Here is a 25,443-nt window from a genome sequence, read left to right on the forward strand (position 1 = left end):
ATATTTGTCAAGTAGACTTGCTGTCCATCTGGCTGGGCAGAATTTCCAAATGTATAAATAGCTAGAGGTGGCAAACCTGCGATATGCCTCAGTGGCCTGTTTCCTCAGCTGCAGGTGTGTGTTCAGGTATCCGAGCATGATGAAGGAGTCTGGGTCTGTCTGAACCCTCTCTGGTGTGAAACAAAGAGAGCACACTGAGCTTCATTACCTCACTTCATCTTTAAATAATTTGTCATTGTCACATGGATCATTTCCTTAATATTTAGGAAGAAACACATTTTAAATTTTATCTAGCCATTCCACCTGCATTTCTGGTGAAATCATTCAATATATCAGGGGTCTTTAACTGCTTTCAGGCTAAATATCCTTTTAGCCTGGCCTATAAAACATGCATATAGTGCCATATTAATATATTTACATACTTCATAATGGTAACAGATATAGATTATGTATTAGTTGTTTTTTTAATAAGAGTGAGACAAAGAAACTTACTTTTAACTTTGGTTAAAGACAATATTGTATTATTTATTTATTTAACAAAATTGGTTTGAGATCAGCCAATAAATGACATAAATACCCTTGCAATATCTTAAAACAGTATGCTGTGTTTGTGTTCTTCTCATACCGGTGTACTTGCTCAGAGCCACCTGGGCAGCAGAGACAGCGTTCATCTGGACTATGTTGTAGAGGTAGATCTCTGAGTCTCTGTTGCTCCTGTCCAGCAGTGTGGAGTAAACCCAATATGCATAACCCTTCACTCCCTCGGTCTAATATCAAATAAACATGTTACTGCAAGTAGAACATTGATCAATAATCTGAACCTAAACAAAAAACTACACAACTGTTCAAAAGTTTTGGTCAGTACATGCTGCTGATAATTCAGCTTTGCCATCAAAGGAATAAATTACATTTAAAAATATATGCAAATAGAAAACAGCTCATTTAAATTGAATTAATATTACAGTAATATTGTAATTACTGTAATATCACTGTTTTTTAAACAAATAAATGCAGCCTTGGAGAGCATAAGAAACTTCTTTTAAAAAGCGTACAGACCTCAAACTTTTGAATAACTGTGTATATTTCAGAAATGATTAGACATACATGAGTGCTCAGTTCTGTGGTGTGTCTGAAAAGATCCATGGTGTCATAACTGCCCACTGACTCAGCAATCAGGGCCTGTATAATGAGAAAGAAGTTAGATGTTCTGTGTGTCATACTTGAATAAAAAAGGGCACTGGATGTTATATGAACTATCGGTCTGAACTAAAGTCTACCTGTCCGATCCAGCAGTTCACATAGAGGGGTTCTAGAGACTGAGCAATCTTAAAAGCTTCATGCGAGAGCTAAAAAAAAATAATGTAGAAAAAGGACTATTAGCGTGGTTCTCTAAATCATGTTGTCAAGCTAATAACTTAACAAAAATCATATTACCTCTATATTTCCCTTCTTCAGATACAAAGCACCAAGGTTGGTCCATGCAACCACATTCTGAAAAATAACCAGGAGATACATTAGTTGCATCAAAACAAATGTTTAAAAGGTGAAGAAAGAGTTTATTTTTCTTGCATTACTTACATTTGACTCCGCTTTTACCGATTTGATAAAGCAGTGTTGTGCAAGTGCAAAGTTTTCTATTCCTAAAATATAAAAGCAGAATATACAATTAACACAAGAATAGTCCATCACAACACCGTTATATAATCCAGACTAATGCGATTATGCACATCAAATGTATATTTTTTATCTACCCTTTGCCATGGAGACCACCCCGAGGGCATTCCAGTATGTGTGATTTGCACTGTCGAGCATGATCGCCTTCTTCACACACTGTCAGAACAGAGCCAAACCAAAGCAGCCTGTTAACACATCTTCATGAAAGCATTACAAATGAAGGTCAGGTCATGTACCTGTATGGCTTTCTCCAGCAGAGGCTGCTGATCCTCTTCAGGATTGAGGCAGCTGAGCAGTCTGGATTGGTGGTAGTAGTTCAGGCCAAGGTCACACCACAGACTAGGGGCCTCCGGCATGAGTTTCAAAGCATGACCAAAGCACCTGGTAAAACATAGGAATATTACTTTTTTTTTTTTTTTTTTTTTTGGAACGCCCCCACTTCGCCATTTAGTTTAATATGGTTCTACTCTTTTACCTTTCTCCTAGAGTGAGGAGCTGTCTCTGGTCCAGTGTATGGCCCTGATCAAGTGGATCCATTCCACATAGAGCTCCAGGCACCAGCACTTTGGCTCGGTTTGGGGACACAGTTCTGGAGGTGGTGCAGGCATCACCTAGTAACTTCCACAGACACGACAGGTCTGGCCTTTGCTTTAAAGCTCTGGAATGTTGAAACAAAGATTGAGATTTGATCAGTACCTGCTGGATGACATCCATCCAACTCACCTCACATGGTCAGACACCACTTCACAAAATAAAACACAAATATTCCCTTTACCCAGTGAACCTTCCTGTTTACCTTAAAAGGTAATGGATGGCATTCTGTATCAAATCTACAGCTCTTCCATCAAGATAGTCATCAAGTGCACTTCTAGCCAAGGCTAGCAAGCATTCACCCAGACCTGAGAATATGATAAGGATGCTTTATGAAACACTATAAATTTGAATACTGGATGAAATAGTCATTAACCTTAGAGATTACTGCAGAAATCACTCAAACCTTTCAATGCCGGCACGTAGTCCTCCTGCTCTAAGATCTGCCTGTACTCTGCAGCGGCCTCTTTAAACCGGCCGAGGATCTGTTTGATGGCAGCGGTCTGATAGAGGCTGTAGACGGAGGTGGGCTGCAGAGTATGTGCTTTATCGAATGCTTTCAGGGCTGCTGTGAAACTCCTGCGGTTAAGGTAAGCCTCACCTAAACATTCCCAGCACACCCAATCCTGAGGATCTGCCCTCAATGCCGCCTGCAGACTAAAACCAAAGCAGAATCATGGCTAACTTTTAGACTTTTGGTGTACAAAGCCCTTAAGATATGAAAATAAAATAAAATAAACCATATACTTAACATCTTTACATTTTATTATCTAAACATTTTTAACCCCCACATTTAACTTTTGGTGAAGTCTTCTCTGGAGAAAGTGGGCCTTGAAGGCTAAATTAATTGTGGGATTCTGGGAAATGAACTCTTCTTCCAGTCTGGTATACGAAATGAAGGCTAATTTATGAAAAACAATTAAACAAATAAAAAAAAATTGCAAACATTAAACAAGTATTACAATTTTTAGCAAATATGTGCTACCTTAATTCAAATTCAGGAGTTGAATTCAAAAGCTATTTTCTTAAAGGAACAGTTCACCCTAAATGGAAATTGTCATCATTTCCTCATCATTTACTTACATCGTTCCAAACCTGTATGAGTTTCTTTCTTATGTTGAACACAAAAGAAGATATTTTGAAGACATTTGAAGAACCAAACAGTTGTTGGTCCCCACTGACTTCCATAGTAGCGAAAGGAATACAATGGAATTCAATGGGGACCATCAACTGTTTGATTACCAGCATTCTTCAAAATATCTTCTTGTATGTTCAACATAAGAAAGAAACTCATACAGGTTTGTAACGACACAAGGGTGAGTAATTCTTTTATGTTCAACATAAGAAAGAAACTCATACAGGTTTGTAACGACACAAGGGTGAGTAAATGATGACAAAATTTTCATTTCTGGGTGAAATATCCCTTTAATATATTTTTAAATGGCACAAAATACTTGAGGATGTAATTCAATGATATAGGCCTACTATTAATAACATTTTAGAAAACCCTATTAACGTCTTGCATCGTTATAACTGCCAATGTTAATGCAGCTACATTAAATACGATCTTTAAAATATCTGCTGAGCTCACCATCCAGGGCCAGTTAAACAAATCTTATTACCACTTATGCTTTATAGCTGAAATCAATTCACTTACTCTGCAATGGCCTGTTGATGCTGGCCAATCTTGAGGTGGTAGAGCCCTCTCCTCATCCAAGCCCATTTAGCAGAGCCAGGAGTGGCTCTCTCTGTTACAGACTGCAGAACAGTCAGAGCTGAGTCCTAAGAGCAGAGAACACATCACACAGTCAATAAACCCCCTTTACAGGAACTCTGTGTCTTCTACAGCATCTACAACAAGTTCTTGTTGCAACTTTGAAGGGGAAAAAAAAATAAGCAATGGATACCCTCAATGGGACCATCTTGGATTACAAGACTTTTTAACACTCACCATGTCCCCCTGCTCCATGCTGAGGTCTACAGTAGCCGCTCCAGACTCTGCATCAGAGGAATCCAGCTCAAACGCTCTCTTATAGCAGCCTCTGGCTCTGCCCTGATCTTTTGCTACCTCTCTATAGTAATGACCCAGAAAACGAAACACTGAACCGAGATACGGGTCCAGTTTAGCAGCCTTAAAATAACAGAAAACAAGTCATCACTTATTTCTATTCCAAGAGAAAAGACTCTGGAGTCTATATGCAAGGATAAAGAGCATAAGGTCTGATATTGCTGGCCTTACCTTGAGTAAATGTGTATGGGCTTTGCTGCGATCCCTTCGTATTTCCTCTCCCATGTTCCAGAACAGGCACCCCATCAGGAAGAACAACTCCCCATTATCTGGGCTACCGGATAAAGCCTCTAGAAAGCTGTGAGACAAAGAGAAGACGAGAGGATCAGTGTTTAGTGTTTAAATCTATTTCGGGTTTTTATACTGCATGCGTGTGTGTGTTTAGAAGGGGTTTCACACCTTTCTTCAGCTTGTTTGTGCTGTTCTTTCGCAACATGCACCAACCCCTTCAGAGTGAGACCCTCCACAGATCCTGGGTGAGAGCTCAGCAGCTCAGCTGAAACCTGTAAGGATCATTTCATTTAAACAAGATCTGGTCTACTTAGCTTTTTTTTAAACATCTAATATCCTAAAATCTATCATGTTATTTGAAGATTCAATTCCAGTAATTCCTTTCCTGTTAAAAGAAAATGTTTCACCTGAAATGCTTCCTCAGTTTGGCCTTTTTGCAAGTGGGCTCTTCCTTTCAAAGCTAAAAGCACTGGGTCATTTTTGGCATCTGAAATCTAAAAGGAGTCATCATGAACATTATGTAAATCAAATAGATTATCAAACAATTATAAATATTCATTTATCTTTTTTTAAGATATGAAACCTTTTATTCAGCAAGGATGTATTAAATTGTAAAAACTACTCTGTGAATTGTAAATGCTGCTCTTGTGAACTTTGTTCATCAAAGAAAAAAATTTAATTAAATAAAAAATGTATTTTTGTGTTTCCACAAAATTATTAAGCAGCACAACATCTTTCAACATGTTTTCAACATTCGTAATTATTCATAATGTTTATTTAGTTCCAAATCAGCATATTAAACTGATTTATCATGTGACACTGAAGACTGCAGTAATATCTGCTGAAAATTCAGCTTTACCATCACAGGAATAAACTAAAATATTAAAACAGAAAAGAGCTATTTTACATTGTAATAATATTTCACAATAATACCGTTTCACTGTATTTTTTAGCAAATGCAACCTTGGTGAGCTTTTAAGACTTCTTTCAAAAAAATCTGTTGTTAGACTGCAGATCTGTGTCAGTCTTTGGTTTAAAACGATACCTGTGTAAGGATCTGCAGAGCTTCCTCAGCATCCTGGTCTCTTCCTGTCCTTACCAGAGCCTCTAGTTTCAACCTCTGCAGCTTATGAGTCCAATCATCAGAGTTCCCCACACTCGACTTCAGCCCTGAAGACACAAAACAGAATATTTCTGAGAACAGCCCTTTTCCACCCTGTTAGTGCACCTGATTGAGTAGATGTCATGTTAGCTGTGTTTTAGATGTGTAGTTATTTTTATCATGCAGTACCTTGGCTGGAAGCTGTGGCACTGTCAGAGTATTTATGCATTTTTAGTTGAGCCAGAGCAAGATTATACCAGCCAATGATGGAGGAGCGCATACGCTTCAATCCTGCAGAAAAAACACAACAAAGGAGTTAAACACATTATTTGTGATTTACATTGTACAGTATAGTTAGATACTGCTAGGAGTTTAATTAATGTTGTATAGCTGAACATGAACAAAAATTAAAGAGTTATTAAAACACATTTTTAGTTATCAAAATGAATCAAGAAATGCATTCTATTAATTTGATACACTGCATTTCTTGCATTATATACTTGACCTCTGGTCTGAAACATTCTTATCAAGAAGCTTGAAAAACATTGATAACCTCCATCCATATTGGAGCAAATCACTAAACATCTGTGAATTCTTTATGGTATTTATAAACTCACCTAGACTAATACTTTTGATGGCATCCTCATATTTTTTATCCTGACAAGCTTTAATACCAAGACCAAAGTGAGCGTGTGAGTTGTTTGGATCCAGTTCCGAGAGACGGCTGAAACAGCACGCAGCTTCCTCACTGCAGTCACCTACCAGGATCATCAGAGACAAGATCAATTATCTGAGAGCTGTGTTTATTTAGAAATACTCAACATGAGTTTTATGTTTTCAGAAACAGGATTATTTTTGTACTTACTTTGTACTTTTGTATTTGTTCAAAAGTTTGGAGTATGATGTTTCTGATATAAGTCTCATAAAGACAATTTATTTGATTAAAAATACAGTAAAAACTATAATATTATGAAATATTATTACATATAAAAACAACTGTTTTCTATTTCAATGAATTAAAAAATACAAGTATTTTAACAAATCCTTCCTGATCATGATCCAATCATTCTGATATGCTGATTTGGTGCTTTAAAGAAAATCTTACTGACCCCAAACTTTTGAACTGTAATGTAGATAAAAAAAAAAAAAGGATAAACAATGAAATAGGAGTATTTGACAATTTTGTGTGTGTGTGTGTGTGTTTTTTTATCCCATTGACTTCATTTGACCTAAACTGACCTGTTCTGATGTAGTGCTCACTGAGGGCCTCTAGAGGGTAGGAGTGTGTCGGATAGCGGGACAGCGTGGCATCACAAACTTCCTTTAGTTTGGCCACCTCATGAGGAAGCTGCAGAATACATAAATGAAACATTTGCTTTGGTCCAGTCATTATTATGATGAATATTACAATAATTGTGGCATATACAGCTTGCCAACCTTGGAAAGACATTTAATGTAGTCCTGTGAAAGGCTCCTGTGGGCTTCACTGGGCACATCTATCATCAATTGCAAAGCTCTTTCAAATGCTGATATCAGCTGTGGAGCAAAGAAATACACACTGTAAGCTTTGTAAAAATGCATGTGGTGACACTAAATTGTGGCAATGTACAAAAAAAGCACTTTTTTTCCACAAAATTCTCAAAAAGCAGTATTTGAGACAGGTGAAATCGACTGACGTGTTGTTGAGTCTCATTGTCCTGATCCTCAACCGTGTCCTGCAAGAGTCTGGTCATCTCCCTCCACAGCTCCAGCAGCTCTAAATCCTCCACCCCTTCCTCTGCCTCCCTCACCTGGATTAACCTCCTCCACACTCGGGCCACCTATAGGTAGAGTAGCAAACATTTCACACATATGCAGATATAAAGCCTGATGGTGACTTTAGAAATAATGTGTAGATTATTTTGTGTAGGTAACAGACAGTGAAGTTATATCCACTTAAATCTTAAATCTAGTTGTAACATCAAGTCCTTATATTTAAAGATCACACCTGTAAATAGTTCTTCTCCGACTGATAGACTTCCACCAACTTCTTGCTCACTTCAAAACATTTCGCTTTGTCTGAGCTGCAAGCGCAGAAAAGAAATCAAGTAATAGCATTATTTTAATCTTAAAAAAAAGATATATCACTGGTTCTGAAACAAGAATCTGATCATTGCCTTTAAGTGTATTTTGGTTTAATGCGTGATGTGAGTGATAATGGTGTATAATACAATAAAAAAATTTGCTTTTTTGAGAAAACTTTAGAAACCAGCTAAAAAATGGTTTTAAGTCAATTATTTCTGTCTTTTGCTGTAGTGTGTCAGCAGGAAATATCAGTTTACATTTCCAAACATTCATTGTGCTATTAATTGTAATAATCCAGTGAGATTTGTGTTTGCACAAGGAGTCTGACAGCAGCCAGTGCTCCACACAGAGATCTGATCTCATCATCATCATCAGTCTGTCTGGAATCACATGAAGAAACAGAACAAACTGAGACAGACTCAATCCAGAAGAACTGTGGCAACATCTCCAAGATGCTTCAAGAAAGCTACCTGCAAAGCTACAGTACTGTTAAAAGTTTTAGACACTTGTGTAAAAATGCTGTCAAAAATAATGTCATAAATAGATTTTCTTTATCAATTAACCCCTTAACTGTCACTCACATTTTTAAACATAGACGTGAAAGTGCACGATCCAAACTTAAATTTTTATAATTCATGAACGAAAACATTTTGTAACATGATATTGATGTACCATTTTCATGGTAATGCAGTGTTTGATTTTAAAATGGGTTTCAAATGATGAATTTTGAGATTTAAAGTTTTCAATTGATAAATAATTTCTGATGATTTCTAAAGTGTGATAGAGAAAAAGGCAACAAAGAAGACTTTTTTTGACAAAGGTCAGAACTCCTGTTATGATGTAGATTTTTGAGGTGCACTCTTGTCAAAAAGTAATAATTAAAGGAGGAAAATTAATTAAAGGAGTCTTAGACCTTTCCAACGATATATAGTTTGTCATGATTAGATTAGGATGTAATTGTAATATAGTGAAGTAAACTTAGGCGTCCCACAGAGGGGCGGGTGACAGTTAAAGGGTTAACTTCTATTAACTAAATTAAATCAACATTTGGTGTGAGCATCCTTTGTGTTTAAAGCAGCTTTTGCCCTCAGTGCACATGTGCATAGTTTTTCAGGTAGCTTTGCAGGTAGGTTTATATATACAAAAGAAACTAATTGTTTATTAATTCAAATTCTCCAAGTAACAAATATGGCAATGACACTCTCTCAGATTACGATGTAAAAAAAAAAAATCTTAAAATTATTGATATTTCTGAGCTTTGAACTTTTATTCTGTTTCCCAGGAAAAGATGTGCTCCTCTCTCACTTCTCATATCTACGATAACCAAATATAAAAGTTTTGGAGACAAATAAACAACTCATACAAAAATGACTGGCATGACTATAATAATGTAAGTGCAAAGAATATCCCTGATTTTAATACTTTTTTTTTCATTTATTGTGAAGTGAAATTTAAAGCGTCTGGGTAGGGGAAAATTCCAAAATGTAAGAAATTCTAGTAAATTTAACATGAATACTTTTAAAAATGCAATAAGGTAAATAAAGTGGCAAAAGATTATAACTGAATAATTACTCTATAATTAGATTTTTTCCCCCTTTAAAATTATGCTAAGAGAAAAGAAGACCACTTTACTTACGTTTCATACAGTGTAATAAGTTTCTGGTAAATCTTTGGCAGCTCAGCTTTGAAATCTGCTTGGTCACTTTTTTCATACAGATTTGCTAAACCCTGTAAAAGAAATCCACATCTAGTAAAAATATATTACTGAGTCCAGCAGTGCTCAATGCCATCAAGACAAATTTAACAAACAGCTAACAAACTGTGTCCCAAGATAAACACTACATTTGGACTATTGCTTATAGTTTATATACCACGACTGACCTGCCATGCAAGCAGTTGCTCTGGCTCCAGTTCAGTGGCCTTTCTGTAGGCGGTCTGTGCCTGATCCAGCTGCTGCAGCTCTGTAGCTGCCACTCCAATAAACACCCAGGCATTATAGTTATTCTTCTCAAGTTTGAGAACAGCCTGGGGTGCACAAATATAGTTTAACTTGAGAGACACATGCTTAACTTACACACCCATGCAAATACAGTCAATCAGGAGAAAAGATGAGATGGAAGCTATCTATAAGTCTACAGAGATAAAGAAAGTTATTTACTGTATGCTGACAGCTGGAAGTAAACACTTACCTTACAATGTTTCAAAGCTTCTTTAAACCCTTTATTTTTGATGGCTTCTCTGGCACTTTTTAGTTCAGCTTTTACTTCTTTACTGGACATTTTCTTAATCAAATCATTTGACAAAAATTGATGTTAATGAAGCAGCAGCAGTAAAGGATATTTACATTAGGTATGTTATGTTGCCTAATAACTTGCTGTCATTAGACATAGAGAATTATTCTTTAAAGCGTGCAAAAAAATAACTAAACAGTCGTATAAATACACTTATTTTAAGGGCAAATTTTGTATTTGTATAATGTTAATGTAAGAAATGCACATACGGCCGAACTTAGCTAGTTTCCATTCGGCAAGAGGCAAAAAGCGCATGCGTGAAGTGATACTTAACGCGACGTCATTATACCGCGACAAGCATTGTTTTTATTCCCCTATAACATAATAAAACAAATCTATTCGTGTCCGTGCCTTACATTCATTTTATATGTATAATCCTAGAGAGGCGACTGGTGTAATCTCTACTAAACATGATTATGTTTGGAGGCGGAACCAAAGTTAAGCAGCCAATCCCTGAAGGGTTGCCCGCACACGGACCAATTGGTGAACTCACCAATGCAGCCCGGGTTTAGTGTGTCCCATGTGTTGCACATGTGAGAGACGCGTTGAAAACTGTACAGTGGACGAAACTGTAAATTAATGAATTAATTGAATATATCCTTCTAAAAGCTCACATTTCTGTCAAAATGAAGAAGAGAAAGGAATCGACTGAAACTGAAACGGAAGATCAGGTTCGTGCGGTTTCACGCAGTTTTCTTATCACATTACTTAGCAAAGTTGTATTTTTTTGTATTTTAACTTAAAATACATAAAATATGTTTAAAGATTTACTTTTGTTGATATATATACACAGATGGAGTTACTAGATAACTCTCAGAATGAAGAAGAAAATGAGAAAAATAGTGCAAAACAGTCAAAGGACTCCAAACGAAAAGCGAAGGGCACCGTGTCAGATGGTGGGGTCTTACGGCCAGTCAAGCTGTCCAAAAAAGAGCTGTACAAAGCCCCAACTGTGGAAGAGCTCAACCAGCTGAAAGAAGCAGAGAATCTCTTCCACTGCAGCATATTGAAAATGCAGGTCAGAAATTATTTACATTTTACTGTCTTTGTATGTTCTTAACATCTTACTTAACATGTTTAAACGTGTCGTATCAACACTGAGCTGCTCAGTGCATGGCATGCCTGTGAACTGTGGATGAATGTATATTTTGAGCTTTTCTTATCGCTGATTCATATGGATGATGTTCAGATGGAGGAACTGCTGAAAGAAGTGGCCCTTAGTGAGCACAGGAAGAAGCTGGTGGACTCCTTTGTGCAGCAGATCACAGATTTCCTGCAGTGTGTGCCTGAATCTGAAGTTGTGGAGGTCAGAAATCTGTGTGGCATTCCCATCAGCAGCAGCAAAAGTGCTGATTTGTACTGATACTCTATGGTAGTTGGCAATATAATTTTTCTTAATAGTTTTCTCTTTCTCTCTAGTTGGATGATATTTCATGGTTGTCAGGTGTTGAAGTCCCATTCCTCCTCGTCCCATCGACAGCAAAAGGCAAATTTCACATGGAGCCTCCTGCATCAATCAACCTGGTGGGCAGTTATCCACTGGGCATGTGCATCAAACCCAAAGTCTCTGTGGACTTGGCTGTTACCATTCCAGCTGTAAGTTATACCTCAAAAACAACTTTTCTGCCTGTCTGTTGGTATATACTGTATATAAAATATATAACACGTGTGTGTATGTCTATAAATTCGTCTGTCTATATATCCATACATCTGTCTGTCTCTCTGTCCTTATATCTGTCTGTCAAACTGTCTGTGTGTCTGTCTGTCTATCCATCTGTCTGCCTGTCTTTCTGTCTAATCATCCATCCATACATGGATATGTCTGGCTGTAAATATCTAGGCCTATCTGTCTGTCTCTCTGTATATGCATCTGTCTGTGCCAATCTATATATGTATAGTCTATAAATCTATCTATCTATACATTCATCCGTCCGTCTGTCTGTATATATTTGTCTGTCTATAAATCTGTCTGTCTGTCCATCCATCTATGCATGGATATTTTTCTGTCTATATATCCATCTACCTGTCTGTATATATCTATCTGACTATATATCAACTGTGCGTCTGCCTATGTATGTGTCTGTCTGACTGTCTGTCTCTCTGTCTGTCAGTCTTTGTCTAAACTGTGCATTAGTACATTCTGTTACAATATGGTGTATTTTCTCTTTGAAGTCTATTTTGCACCCAATGGATGCCATTAACCAGCGGTACTCTCGAAAGCGAGCGCTGTATCTGGCTGGCCTGGCGCGGCATCTCTCCTTCGCAAAGTGTGTGGGTTCACTGCACTACTCGTGTCTACATGGCAACCGACTTCGCCCAATCCTACTACTCAAACCCCCAGGTACAATTGTTGTAAGAGTAGTTTGTGGTACTCATTAGCTCCTCGAATTTTGCATCACATTTACTTGCAAGTGCTTTCATGCCAAAGCGTGTATGCTGTTATTATCTGCTCAAATCGTTTTAGCTCCGAAGTTAATTGCTTTTAGCACACCCTTTTCTTTTGCTGCGTGGAGTACACTAATAGAAGCAAACCTGTGGAAAAAACTGAGATTGATGGTCTTACTCAGGAGCGTGATTATATTCCTGTTTGTTTTAAACTGAAGTGATCATGTAACCTTTGTGTGTGGACTTTAGGTAATGACAGCAGTAAGGTCACGTTAAGGATTCATGCCATTCCACCACCGGACTTCCTCAAACCTAGCCGCTTCCATCCTCAGAAGAACAACATCAGGACTGAGTGGTTTACTGGTGTTGCCAATACGCAGCAAGGTAATGAGGAATTTTCTGAGATCAATTTCAGTTTCATGACTGAGGTAGCAAACAATAATGATCATATTTCTGTCATTTTTATGATACAGAGAGCAGTGAGCCCCCAACTCCTCATTATAACAGCACAGTTCTTGGAGATCATCTCCCACTGTCACATCTTCAGTTCCTGTCGGCCATCAGTGCACAGTGTCCTGCTTTTGGAGAGGGTGTGGCCCTCCTCAAAGTGTGGCTAAGACAGCGGGAACTGGACCAGGTAGAACCACATTATTTCTGTGTGTGTTTGTTCGTATGTTAATTTAATCAATTTAATTTTATTATCTGTGTCTTTTTCAAATTCCTTGTGTGTGTAAGCACTTGGCAATAAATGTTATTCTTATTCTTAATCTAAAGGTTCTCATTCTGATATTGTAGTTTTAGTAGATAGTTTGTATTTAGCTAAAGTGATAGTTCACCCAAAAATGAAAATTCTGTCATTAATTACTCACCGTCATGCCGTTCCAAACCCATAAGACCTTCGTTCACCATCTGAACAAAAAACAAAAAGCTACGAGAATACTTTTTGTGTGCAAAGAAAACAAAAATAATGACTTTATTCAGCAATTTCGTCTCTTCCGGTCAGTCTCTTTGTTTCTGTTGCTTCTTTAGGGTGCAGGTTGTTTCTGCGGCTTCCATGCATCAATGTTAATGGCATATCTTCTGTCCACACATAAAGTGGGCAAAACCATGAATCCCTACCAGCTGTTGAGGAATGCACTGAACTTCTTTGGTAAGAGAGGTCAAAATGATTTTCGTAACTTGTTATTTTGGTGGTTATATATGTGTATTAGTGCTGTCAAACGATTAATCGCATCCAAAATAAAAGCTTTTGTTTTCTTAATATATATGTGTATACTGTGTATATTTATTATGTATATATAAATACAAACACATGCATGGATATATTTAAGAAAATTATGTTATGTTTATATCTTAAATATATTTATATATAATAAAATAATATAAATATATCAATGTATATACAAAATAATGACTTTATTCAGCAATTTCGTCTCTTCCGGTCAGTCTCTGCCACCATTCAAGAGAGTACCAAGACACATGCGTGTGCATTCCTCTGCTTGTAAACAAGGCGCAGCGCAGCCGGCTCCTGCATCAGCAGCACCACACGCATACGTCGTGGTGCTCTTCTGAACGCGCATCAACTGACACGGAAGAGAAGAAATTGTTGAATAAAGTCATTATTTTTGTTTTCTTTGTGCACATCTTAATATATATGTGTATACTGTGTATATTTATTATGTATATATAAATACAAACACATGCATGGATATATTTAAGAAAATTATGTTATGTTTATATCTTAAATATATTTATATATAATAAAATAATATAAATATATCAATGTATATACATGTAAATATTTTTAAAATGTATACTATATGTGTGTGTATTTATATATACATAATAAACACAGTACACATACATATATTATGGCGCATCAACTGACACGGAAGAGAAGAAATTGTTGAATAAAGTCATTATTTTTGTTTTCTTTGTGCACAAAAGGTATTCTCGTAGCTTCCTAAAATTACGGTTGAACCACTGATGTCACATGGCCTATTTTATTGATATGCTATGTTTCTGGACCTTGACTGTGATAGCTCCGTTGCTGTCTATGGAGGGTTAAATTAAAATATCTTAATTTGTGTTCTGAAAAGCTTCATAAAATTAAGGTTGAACCACTGTTCCACATGGACTGTTTTACCGATGTCCTTACTACATTTCTGGACCTTGAACTTGGTAGTTACCTAGCTGGTATGCAGGGTCAGAAAGCTTTCGGGTTTCATCACAAATATCTTAATTTGTGTTCTGAAGATGAACGAAGGTCTTAGGGGTTTGGAACGACATGAGGGGTGAACTTTTGGGTGAACTATCCCTTTAAGTTGGAGGTACAATGAAACATTTAGCAGAACTTTAGATTTGTTTGACATTTAATTAATATTGTATATTTGTTTAATGCCATTTCTTTCCACAAAAATATTAAACAACTGCCAGACTGCTTGTTCTTGCAAACTTTTCTTTTTTTAAAGATACATTTTTTTTCTGCAGTCAGACAAAAGGAACAAGCAACACATACTATTTATATATACATAATAAACACAGTACACATACATATATTATGTAAACAAAAACTTATTTTGGATGCGATTAATCGTTTGACAGCACTAATGTGTATTAAGCAATATATCTGCTTTTTGCTTTCACATTTTCAGCTTCCACAGATCTGACAGAGAACGGTATCACCTTGGCTAAAAACCCAGACTCAAAAGCGGTGAGCAGAAGTGACTCAAGCATTTATTTGCTGTTTTTAGCCTGTTTTGTCTTGGTTGAATCACCATGCCTTTCTTTTTCTTTTCTCCTGCTTCAGCCTTCACTGCCGGAGTTTCATGCAGCATTCTCTGTGGTATTTGTGGATCCCTCTGGGCATCTCAATCTGCTTGCAGACATGACAGCTTTTACCTACAAACGGGTGAGCACCGCTGCAGCTCTGTGATAATGTGATTTTCACTTACTTATAGTAGTGTAAATTTAACATGTTATTTTAGTAGCATTAAAATAAAAACAGTCCAAAAATGAATACAGTCAGGCCACCTGGCCAGTATATAAGAACTGCATAAGAGATTTTCTTACCAGTGGAGCAGTATTGTAGTCCAAGATTTACTTGTATGCCACAATACTTCTTTGGGGCAGTTATTATCATTATCAAAAAAAAATGTTTTTGTTAATTGAAATAAAGCTGAAATAAAATAAAATGTTACAGGAAAAACTAAACTAAATGAAAATTAGAAATGTTTCCTTGGCAAATAACAAAAAAAAGCTCAAGTATTAAAATTGCTAATACTGAAATAAAAATTGAAAGCTAAATAAATATTAGATTAGAGTATTACAAACTAATAAAAATGACAAAAATGCTACTAAGTATTACTAATATGAAAATGGTTTACTAAAGCAAAAATTAAAATTCAATAATTAAAATATTAGTAAATACTGTAATAGTGTATTAATAATACTTGTCACATATTTGTCATATGTTTCATTAATTTGATGAATTTATCGACATGGAAATTTTGATGATTTGACAGCCATAATCTGAATGTTTCTGAATAATCTGAATTTTGTCTGTCAGATCCAGCATGAGGCATCACTCTCTCTGACGTTCTGGGATGATCCAACAGTAGATGGCTTCCAGGCTCTGCTCATGACACCCAAATCCATGCTCCGAACATATGATAATGTCTTTAAGTAAGTTTCTGTCAACACAGACCTGCTGCTCTTTTGTTTTTGTATTCATGTATTCTCAAACTCTCTTTCTCACTCTCTTTGGCAGACTGGTTAACCTGGTGAAATTGCAGACCTCCTGTAAAAAGCTTTTACTCCTCAATGAGCTCATGGACCACAGCGGGAACTATGTCCTCACTGCACTTCCTTTCGTTTTGTCCCTCTTGCAGCGAGGGCTTGAAGAAAGGATCCACCTTCTGGTGCACTCACTCCCTCAAGACCCTGAGGTAGATTCATTACCAATAACATTTCCTTTGGTTGGTCAAATTGTACTGAATAGGACTGGCTGGTTCACCTATCAGAGCATTCCTAAACAGTCTGGATATGTTGTTATAATCTATGTTAATGGTTTTGCAGTGGAAAGTGAACAGTGCACCTCCTAAGCACAAGGACCAGCCGCCTCTGAGCATTGGTTTGCTGCTGAACCTTGAACATGCTCTCTCTGTTCTCGAGAGAGGACCGCCAGCAGATAACCCTAAGGTAGACTAGCCCACATATGCACAGATGTCTTATGTGTATGTGTCCTACAGTTCTGTAGCGGTGTCTGAAAACCCTCTCTGTTGTTGGTGTTTGAAGGCAGCTGAGTTCCGGCAGCTGTGGGGCTCTCGCTCACAGTTGCGGCGCTTCCAGGATGGAGCCATCACTGAGGCAGTGCTGTGGTCAAGTAGCTCCATCTCTCAGAGGAGATTCATTGTACTGAAGATCATTACTCACCTGCTAGAGCTGTACGTCTCTATTCTGGCTGTTACTTTACTTGAATACACAGTTTCTACAGGTGTATTAAGTGTTTTAGCCAATTCACAAGTTTTCTTTAAAGTTTATTTCAGTTAGTGTCTGCCGAACAGTTTTGATTATTCGATTTATTAAATAGCAGTTGAATTTCATACCTTGGGCCCTGTTTTTAATGTTTAGAAATGATAATTTTGGAAATTTAAATTAAATATACATTTTAGGTGGAAAAAAAGCGAATTGCTAAAACAAAAAATACTTTAAAATTCAAACTAAAACAGCAAAATAAGAAAAGCTCAATTCTAAATATTAATAAAAGGGTGGGTTTCTGTAGGTCTTAAAAAGGCGAACAAAGTCTTAATTTGCCCTTGCATAATTTAAGGCCTTAAAAAGGTCTTAAATCAGAGCAGAAAGGCTTAAATTCAAGTCATGGAATTAAATGTTACATGCATTGCCAAAAATGAATCTTCCTCTGTATTTTTGTTTTCCAATACAAATATATCCTTAAATCAAGATGCATTTACTTAAGATGCAAATGGGAAAGGAACCTGTGCAAAATGAGTTTATGCATAAAACAAATTAAATATCTGTCAATGGGGTATATGATAACTTGTTTTCCCTTTTGAATTAAGTTGATTTTTCCAAGCCTATTCTGGGCCTTTTGTAAATCATAAACTTAATTTTAATCAGTTTCACAATAAACAAGACTTCTTATCTAATGTCATTTGGCTTCTCAAGTAAATGTATCTTAATTTAAGAAACTTTAGACATTTGCTCTGGAAAACAAGACAACACAGATACTGTGGAAGAGCATCACTTTTTTTCAGCATTATCAGAAGGTACAGTAAAAGTTATTAACATATTCTAGTGGTTGGGAGCATCTTCCTGATACACTGTGTTCTTTCTAGATATTTACATTTAGAGAACATAACATTGTGTTACCTTCAATTTATTCCTTAAATTTTCCTAAAGTCTTAAATATACCTTCATAAAACCTGCAGCATAGTATGTAAATAATACTTGACACTGATATGTAATAAAATGGATATCAATGCTGAAGATACCCAAATGAGTCAGAATCTAATAAATTGTAATCAACTCAAAATTAAAGCTAGTAAATCAGAATTAACCGGAATATTCATTTCAAGGTAGTACTCTGTAACATTGTAGTTACTTTTTATTGTTACCGTTTTGCTTTTCCTTGGCACATTTTTCCATTAACTACTTTCTCATAGAAATAAAAAAGTGTTATTTGTTGTTTTCTAGTCATGCAGATATCCCCAACTCATGCATCATGTTTGTTGGTGGACAGCTGGATGTTGTCATTGGATGTGGCATACAGGTACTTTATAGAAGTGAATGTGGTACTCATTAAATGGTAATGATTCATCTGCACAAGTTCATGGTGTGTCTTTGTCCCCCAGAACCACACTACAGGAGAGGAGGAGAGTCTGGAGGTGGTTCAATCTTACGATGATCTGAGCAAGAAGCTCTGGCAGTTGAAGGATCTGCCACTGTCTATCACGTCAGTGCAGGGTGCCCACCAGGCCTTAAGATACACACAGGTCAGTCACCTCCTCGGCTATATTCAGTTGTGTGATATATTCATGTATATGTCTTAATTTTCCTCATTTGTCCTCTGCAGGTTTTCCCACCAGTTCCTGTGAGGCTGGACTATTCATTTTTTGACAAAAAGAAGAACCATCTTGGATTAGTGCCAAAGGGGGACCAACCTTGCCCTTGCTACATAGCCCCTATTAAAGGTAATGGATTTCAGACTTTTTTAAATGTATCTCAACACATCAAAATGGCATAGTTTCTCATAATTCTATGATATAGAATAGATAGATATACTTTAAAAGTTCTCCTTATGTGTTCCACAGAAGAAAATCATACAGGTTTAGAACAACACGAGTCAATAAATTTTAGCAGAAGTTAGCATCACCCTGATTCCCTCAACAACAACAACAACAACAAAAAACTATTTGCTTTTTTTTTTTGACTTTGACTTTTGGATTATTGCCTAAAAACTCTATGACCAGTAGAAGTTTATAATTCTTACTAAATTTATTCACCCACAAAATCTTCACAAATGAACACAACTTTTATGAATTTTGAAACATAAATACAATCTAAATACAAAAAGCTAAAGTTAGGATATGAATAAACTACACAGTCGAATGACCTTTACATCTCCAACACTAAGCTTCTGACAAGCAGATTTCATATAAAGATTCAAAGACAAGTTGGAAAGTTAAAATTAGAATAGTTTGCAAGAATTAATGTCTTAACATCTTTGCGAAATCTGAAATTCTCGTCGAGAATATAAATAAATACGACCAAAAAATAAATACGACCTCACGTTGTGTCAATCACGTTTACACACTGCCTTCGAAACTTTTGTCCGTCATAAAAAAAAATTCAGATCAGGTTCGATTTTCTGCGTTTTCGCATCCGTAGCAAGTAATTTGATAGGAAAGGATGGCGAATAGGAAAAAAACGCATACGAACATTTCGGACTCAGTATGCAAGGACATTTAGAATAAAACGTGAATATATCTTGAGCTTGTGTTTAACCATAGACTCAATTTCAAGCATTAAAGGGGTGGTTGATTGTGATTTCAGTTTTTTTAATTTAGTTAGTGTGTAATGTTGCTGTTAGAGCACAAACAATGTCTGCAAAGTTACGACACTCAAAGTTCAATGCAAAGTGAGATTTTCTTTTAAAGAAATTGCTGTTTAAGGTTGGCACCGATGGCCTCGTGGGCAGTGCGCCGACATGTAGCCGTCCCGAGTTCGAGTCCCAGCTCGCAGACCTTTCCCGATCCCACCCCCATTCTCTCACCCACTTCGCTTCCTGTCGACCTACTGTCCTATCTAAATAAAAGGCATAAAACGCCAAAAATAAATCTTTCAAAAAAAAAAATTGCTGTTTAAGGACTACAAATAAAGGCTGCTAGGGACTACAACAAGCTTCTTCCTGGGTTTGTGACATCACTAGCCCCTATGTTTACATAAACCCTGCCCCTGGGAACATGCAACTAGCCGTAATGGTAAGAGTGCGTAACGTTTCCGGAACTAGACGGTTAGCGAATCACAACACACTGGGCCAGCTAACCAGTCTGAGCCCGATTGCATATTTCTGAGGGAGGGGATTCAAAGAACCAAGAACTCAACAGACCGTTTTGACGAGAACGGAAACAGCACTGTTACCCATTTATAATAAAGGTAAAATATGTGAAAATAATGCTTTTTTTTTTTCTTTTTTTTTACCGAAGCATGAATACATGTTCCACTGTACCCCATAAACAATCGAACCTTCGAAAAAAGCTGATCAACCACTCCTTTATCCTAAAATCCAATTTTAAAAAATCTGTTGACTTTGGGCTGAAGCAAGCGAAAGTGCAAAAAAAAATCCAAACCCGTTTCCTGCAGCACTCTATTTTGGGTTGATGTTTATTATGTTTTGAGCACAGCTCCACAGATATGACTTATTTGAATATGCTGTTATCTTTCATCCCCATTTGCCTTTTGTTTCTCTAGTCATTGTTCATATGGAGGGAAGTGGAAAATGGCCCAGTGAGCCCATGGCAATATGCCATGTTAAAGCAGCCTTTCACATCTGCTTGAGAGAACTGCTGTGCAAACAACACAATTACAGATGTCATGCCACACCTGGCTACCTGGATGTGTGGAAGGTAATGGGCATTTATTCATATTTCTGTTGTTTTTCACATTTACTATACTAGTAATATGCTGTCCACATGAAGTTACATGCACAATCAACATAATTTCACCTTCATCCATTCAGGATGGGCTAGTCTTCCGAATCCAGGTGGCGTATCACAGAGAACCGCAGATCCTGAGGGAAAACCTGACCCCTGAGGGAATGCTGATCTACAGGGACAACGCTGAGGCCCAGGCGCTGGAGCTGGAGACCCTGCACAAACCTTTTCTAACCAGCACCTTGCATGGGTACAACACACACATATACATAAACATGCAGAACACACTCATCCTTGTCTTGGCAAAGGGCTTGTTTAGATAAATGTATGACATGTTACATGTTAGGCTCCAGCAGCAGTATGGGTGTTTTGGTGTCGTGTGCCGCCTGGCTAAACGCTGGTTGGCATCTCAGTTTCTGTTGGAAGATATCCGAGAGGAAGCAGCTGATCTGCTGGTGGCTTCACTCTTCCTACATCCTGCTCCCTTCACCTCACCAAGGTAATTTGGCAATCTGACTCATGTAATCATCATTGTATGGTGTATATATACATTCAGTGACACCACACCATTTCACAGCTCTCCTCAGGTGGGGTTCCTTCGCTTCTTTCATTTGCTTTCCACTTTTGACTGGAAAAACAATCCCCTGATAGTCAACCTCAATGGGAAACTCACAGGTATTTCATGTTGCCTTTTAGGGCTTGCACGACTAACCATTTTTACTACTTTTGTTGTAAAAGTTGTCGACTAGTCAGCGGGTCAGTGTTTACTTTATATAAATGCAGTTTCTGCTGCATGGAAAGTCTGCATGGATGGGGAAGGAAAACGGTCATAAGTCTACTGACAGGTTCATGTCATGAACGGCGCAAAGTAGTTATAGTTTTGATGTGCCTGGTGTGGTTTGCTTATAACATGTTTTTGTAATATACACTACCGTTCAAAGGACTTGAAAAGAATTATCTTATGCTCACCAAGGCTGTATTTATTTTATTAAAAATGCAGTAAAAACTGTAATATTGTGAAATATTGTTACAAATTAAAATAACTGTTATATTAAGATGTAATTGTATTATTGTGGTGGCAAAGCTGAATTTTCAGCAGCCATTACTCCAGTCTTCAGTGTTACATTATCCTTCAGAAATCGTTCTAATATACTGATTCGCTGCTCAAGAAACATTTCTCATTATTATCTATGTTGAAAACAGCTGTGCTGTTTGATACTTTTATGGAAACCAGGGTACATTTTTTCAGGATTTTTAGATGAATAGAAAGTTCAGAACAGCAGCATTTATTTGAAATATACATTTTTTGTGACAATGTAAACATCTTTACTTTGTCTTTTGATTTAATGGAGCCTTGCTGACTAAAAGTATTAATTTCTTAAAAAAAAAATACTGACCCAAAAAAACAGTAGTGACAAAATAGATTTCTCAGAGCTTCATTAGGAACCAGGAAATGTCCTCCTTTTATCGTCATGTGTAGAACAAGCACAACTGAAGTCATTTGATCCATGACTAGATCTAACACACTGACAAGTAGCAGAACTAATCATCTGTGCACTCCCTGAAACATCTGTGGATATTGAAATGAGTGTTTTTATGTTTCAGCTGTTGAACAAACAGATATAAAGAATGACTTTGTGGCCTCTCGAGAATCTCTTCCCACCATGTTCATAGTCACTCCCAGTGACAAGAAAGTCTCTGTTTGGACTAAAGAGGCTCCTTCTGTGCAGGTTTGTAGATCCAGTATTCTCAAATTCTAATATAGATTTGCTCTATGTACAGTGTGTATAAACATAAGTGACGTTGTCATCTCTGTATAGATGCTCCAGCGTGCCGTCATGTTGGCAGCAGAGAGTCTACGTGTTTTAGAGACTCAGCTCGACTCCGGTGAAAAGCAGGACATGCGGGTCAGTTCCTCTATATTCCACCTGTATAATGCAAATTTATGCAACTCTCATCTTTTTGTCTTTAACCTCACTGTTTGCTTTGTTTCTAGGTGGCATTTCGACCTCCTCTGGAGGCTTATGATGTTCTGATCCACCTCGATTCAAAGCAGGTTCCTCTGTTAGCTAAAGCTGTGGATCCTCCTGTCAATACCTTCCGGCGAGGCACCCATGGAGGACAACCGTTCGCTTCGGGAGGAGCTCTGCCAGTCATAGACTATGATCCGGTCCGACTGTATATGTCTGAACTCAGGGTTTGTTGTGGTTTTTAATTCACTTTTACTGAATCTTTTCCATTATGCCATGTTATACTTAAAATGCCACATAAATTAGATCAGATCTATTTTATACCAGTTCTCTTGTGATTTTTAGGAAGCATTTGGAGATCTGGCTCTATTTTTCTACGACCTGTATGGCGGAACTGTGATCGCAGTGCTGTGGAAGCCAGCTGCCTTTGAGCCGAAACCCTTTAAGGTTTCTAATTTTTATTTTGAGCTTTTATTTACTATGACCCTGAGTAGGGTTGGCAGAATTTAAGTGAATTGAGTTACAGTTAAAGGGGTCATATGATGCTTTTTTAAAGATCATTCTTTTGTGTATTTGGTGTAACAGAATATGTTGACATGCTTTAATGTTAAACTTGAAATCGCATCATATGACCCCTTTAAGATTTATGGCACCTTCTTTCTTCTGATTTTCTGTGTTCTCAGACATCTTTAATGAACGCCCGCCGGGTGGAGGTGAATGACGATGTGGCAACCACCGTGCCAAATGTAGAAGCCATCCTGCAGGATTTCCGCATCATCGGGGAGGGTCTCGTCAAAAGATTGGAACTGAGAACAGAAAAATGGGTTGTCTAGGATCTGGCAGTAGTTTCTGTAGGAATAACTGTTGATCTGGATGTTGCTGTGTGTTTACTTGTACATTTTACATGTACATGTGCTCGAATTGCTTCAATTAAATTCTCTGCAACTGCCTTTTAAAAATATTGCTATATTGTATTATTTTAATCAAGTAATAACAAAATTATGTTTTCCCTTCATACAATGAGTTGTGACCAAAAAAATTTTTTTCATAAAGGCCACAATTTGTTTGGTTAAACATATTTTACCCAAATTCTTATTACTGCATTGTGGGAAATAAACGAACAAGTTGTAGTATTTGTTGTCCTTTTTGCTGTATTTTCTCACTTTTTCTTAACATAATATTTTTAAAAAGTCTCACCAATGATTGATTTATTTAAACAAAAAGACAGTTAAAATATTACAATTTTAAATATATATTTGAATGTTTTCTACTTTTATTTATAATATATTGTATTATATAATCTATATTAATATTTATTTTAATATGTTTTCAAATGTAATTTATTCCCGTGTTGGCAAAGCTGAATTTTCAGGCTGATTATTTACATTTACATCTATTTTATCCGAAGCGACTTAAAAACGAGGATGTATGGAAAATTACAGGGCTTTTCTTCATAAAATCACTCATTTTTGTCTACAGCAGTATTATATTTTGTCCAATAGGTGGCGGTGTGTGCCTGATGATTGTTTACGGAAAAAGAAAAGATGAAACGATTTCGTTTGACAATCTAGTTACTAACCTAAACCGACATAGTACGGCCTTCTAATGTTATGTGTAAAATGGACATGTTAGTTGATAGTGTGATTTCAATGCAGCTCGGACATCTCACCGTTTAAAGAGAGACGACGTTTTTACGACTTACTATCAAACCTTCCTCGCCATCGTTATTAAAAGTGGTTTTTAACGCTCTGCTGGCGTCTTGATGAAGTATGCTCATGTTCCGTGTGTTAATGGTGTTGATTCTTCATATGAACGCACACTGCATGTATCTGAACTGGACATCACATGACAGACCAAACATAGTCATGCTCGTGTCTGATGCCTTCGTAAGTCACCCACTTTTACTCATTTTTCAGTCACTTTGCAGAATTACTGCTGTTTCAAAACCTAGAAAGCTGCCTAACTATAAAGCAACAGCTATAGTTATATAGTTTATATAGTTATAAAGCAGCTCACTAGGTTTTATTAAATAAAATGTGTGTTGTCTGACTTCTGTTTTCTTATTACTGAAGGATGGCAGGTTAACTTTTTCTCCTTGCAATAAAGTTGTACAGCTGCCTTACATCAACTATATGAGGGAAATGGGTGCAGTTTTTCTCAACTCGTACACTAATTCTCCAATCTGCTGTCCTTCTAGGGCAGGTAGAGTATTAGTCAGCCTCTACATATTGTTATATATTGTGTACCAAAAGTTTTGTATTCATGCAATATAGAAATATGATAAATACCTGATGTATCTAAATGTGTTTTGGCAGCTATGTGGAGTGGCCAGTTTGTGCATTTGACTCAGGCCTGGAACAATTATAAATGTCTTGATCCCAATGCCACCACATGGATGAACCATTTAGGAAAGAGTGGGTACCACACTCATAGCATGGGGAAACTAGACTACACATCAGGACATCACTCTGTCAGGTGACTTTTTTTTTTTATAACCCCAAAAATGTATTTGGACACTCAAATATATACATTTCTCAATTCAAAAGTGGGTCTGCCATATTTTTTATGTCTTTAAAAGAAGACTCACCAAGGCTGCAGTTATTTGAAAATACAGTAAAATGGTAATATTGTGAAATATTATTACCATTTAAATTAACTGATTTCTATTTGAATATATTTTCAAATGTAATTTATTTCCGTTATGTAAACACTGAATTTTAAGTGTCGCATGATTTCAGAAATCATTCTAATATGCTGATTTATCTTGTTTTAAAAATTATAAAACAATAAATATATTGTTTTAAATGTAGGAAAAGAACTGTTCTGACGTCTGGAACTTCTCTGTTGTTCAGTAATCGTGTGGAGGCGTGGACCAGAGACGTTCCATTCCTGC

At 36.9% G+C, this 25,443-nt stretch overlaps 2 protein-coding genes and 1 pseudogene across 2 annotated transcripts in view; 2 read left to right on the forward strand and 1 right to left on the reverse strand.

The window, feature by feature from the left end:
- The window catches only part of LOC107699677 (tetratricopeptide repeat protein 37-like), a 22,051-nt gene extending 11,862 nt beyond the window's left edge, over positions 1-10,189 (reverse strand). The window contains exons 1-26 of the mRNA XM_016501012.1: positions 9,920-10,189; positions 9,612-9,755; positions 9,367-9,458; positions 7,654-7,729; positions 7,343-7,486; positions 7,104-7,202; positions 6,906-7,014; positions 6,284-6,424; positions 5,856-5,957; positions 5,610-5,734; positions 4,972-5,058; positions 4,733-4,836; positions 4,505-4,631; positions 4,217-4,396; positions 3,923-4,047; positions 2,672-2,922; positions 2,471-2,573; positions 2,150-2,332; positions 1,911-2,055; positions 1,752-1,830; positions 1,579-1,640; positions 1,435-1,491; positions 1,278-1,346; positions 1,105-1,179; positions 626-767; positions 77-170 (exon numbers count right to left, since the gene is read on the reverse strand). Coding sequence (XP_016356498.1) covers positions 77-170; positions 626-767; positions 1,105-1,179; positions 1,278-1,346; positions 1,435-1,491; positions 1,579-1,640; positions 1,752-1,830; positions 1,911-2,055; positions 2,150-2,332; positions 2,471-2,573; positions 2,672-2,922; positions 3,923-4,047; positions 4,217-4,396; positions 4,505-4,631; positions 4,733-4,836; positions 4,972-5,058; positions 5,610-5,734; positions 5,856-5,957; positions 6,284-6,424; positions 6,906-7,014; positions 7,104-7,202; positions 7,343-7,486; positions 7,654-7,729; positions 9,367-9,458; positions 9,612-9,755; positions 9,920-10,009 — 3,005 coding nt within the window. The 5' untranslated portion in view covers positions 10,010-10,189. The remainder of the gene's footprint in view (positions 1-76; positions 171-625; positions 768-1,104; positions 1,180-1,277; positions 1,347-1,434; positions 1,492-1,578; positions 1,641-1,751; positions 1,831-1,910; positions 2,056-2,149; positions 2,333-2,470; positions 2,574-2,671; positions 2,923-3,922; positions 4,048-4,216; positions 4,397-4,504; positions 4,632-4,732; positions 4,837-4,971; positions 5,059-5,609; positions 5,735-5,855; positions 5,958-6,283; positions 6,425-6,905; positions 7,015-7,103; positions 7,203-7,342; positions 7,487-7,653; positions 7,730-9,366; positions 9,459-9,611; positions 9,756-9,919) is intronic.
- Positions 10,190-10,508: 319 nt separating this feature from the next.
- Positions 10,509-23,607, forward strand: nol6 (nucleolar protein 6 (RNA-associated)). The gene is made up of 26 exons (XM_016501051.1): positions 10,509-10,692; positions 10,815-11,039; positions 11,211-11,327; positions 11,441-11,617; positions 12,194-12,362; positions 12,656-12,790; positions 12,880-13,043; positions 13,436-13,556; positions 15,061-15,119; positions 15,216-15,317; positions 15,975-16,090; positions 16,176-16,353; positions 16,484-16,606; positions 16,703-16,851; positions 18,122-18,197; positions 18,280-18,420; positions 18,501-18,618; positions 20,399-20,553; positions 20,667-20,830; positions 20,927-21,079; positions 21,158-21,255; positions 22,186-22,310; positions 22,401-22,487; positions 22,577-22,777; positions 22,896-22,997; positions 23,234-23,607. The coding sequence occupies exons 1-26, from the start codon at positions 10,648-10,650 to the stop codon at positions 23,381-23,383; spliced, it is 3,450 nt and encodes a 1,149-aa protein (XP_016356537.1). The 5' UTR covers positions 10,509-10,647; the 3' UTR covers positions 23,384-23,607.
- A 520-nt stretch (positions 23,608-24,127) lies between these two features.
- The window catches only part of LOC107699717 (arylsulfatase K-like), a 4,714-nt pseudogene continuing 3,398 nt past the window's right edge, over positions 24,128-25,443 (forward strand).

The sequence above is a fragment of the Sinocyclocheilus anshuiensis genome, unplaced genomic scaffold (assembly GCF_001515605.1).
Source record: "Sinocyclocheilus anshuiensis isolate Anshui unplaced genomic scaffold, SAMN03320099.WGS_v1.1 scaffold278, whole genome shotgun sequence".
Taxonomy (NCBI): domain Eukaryota; kingdom Metazoa; phylum Chordata; class Actinopteri; order Cypriniformes; family Cyprinidae; genus Sinocyclocheilus; species Sinocyclocheilus anshuiensis.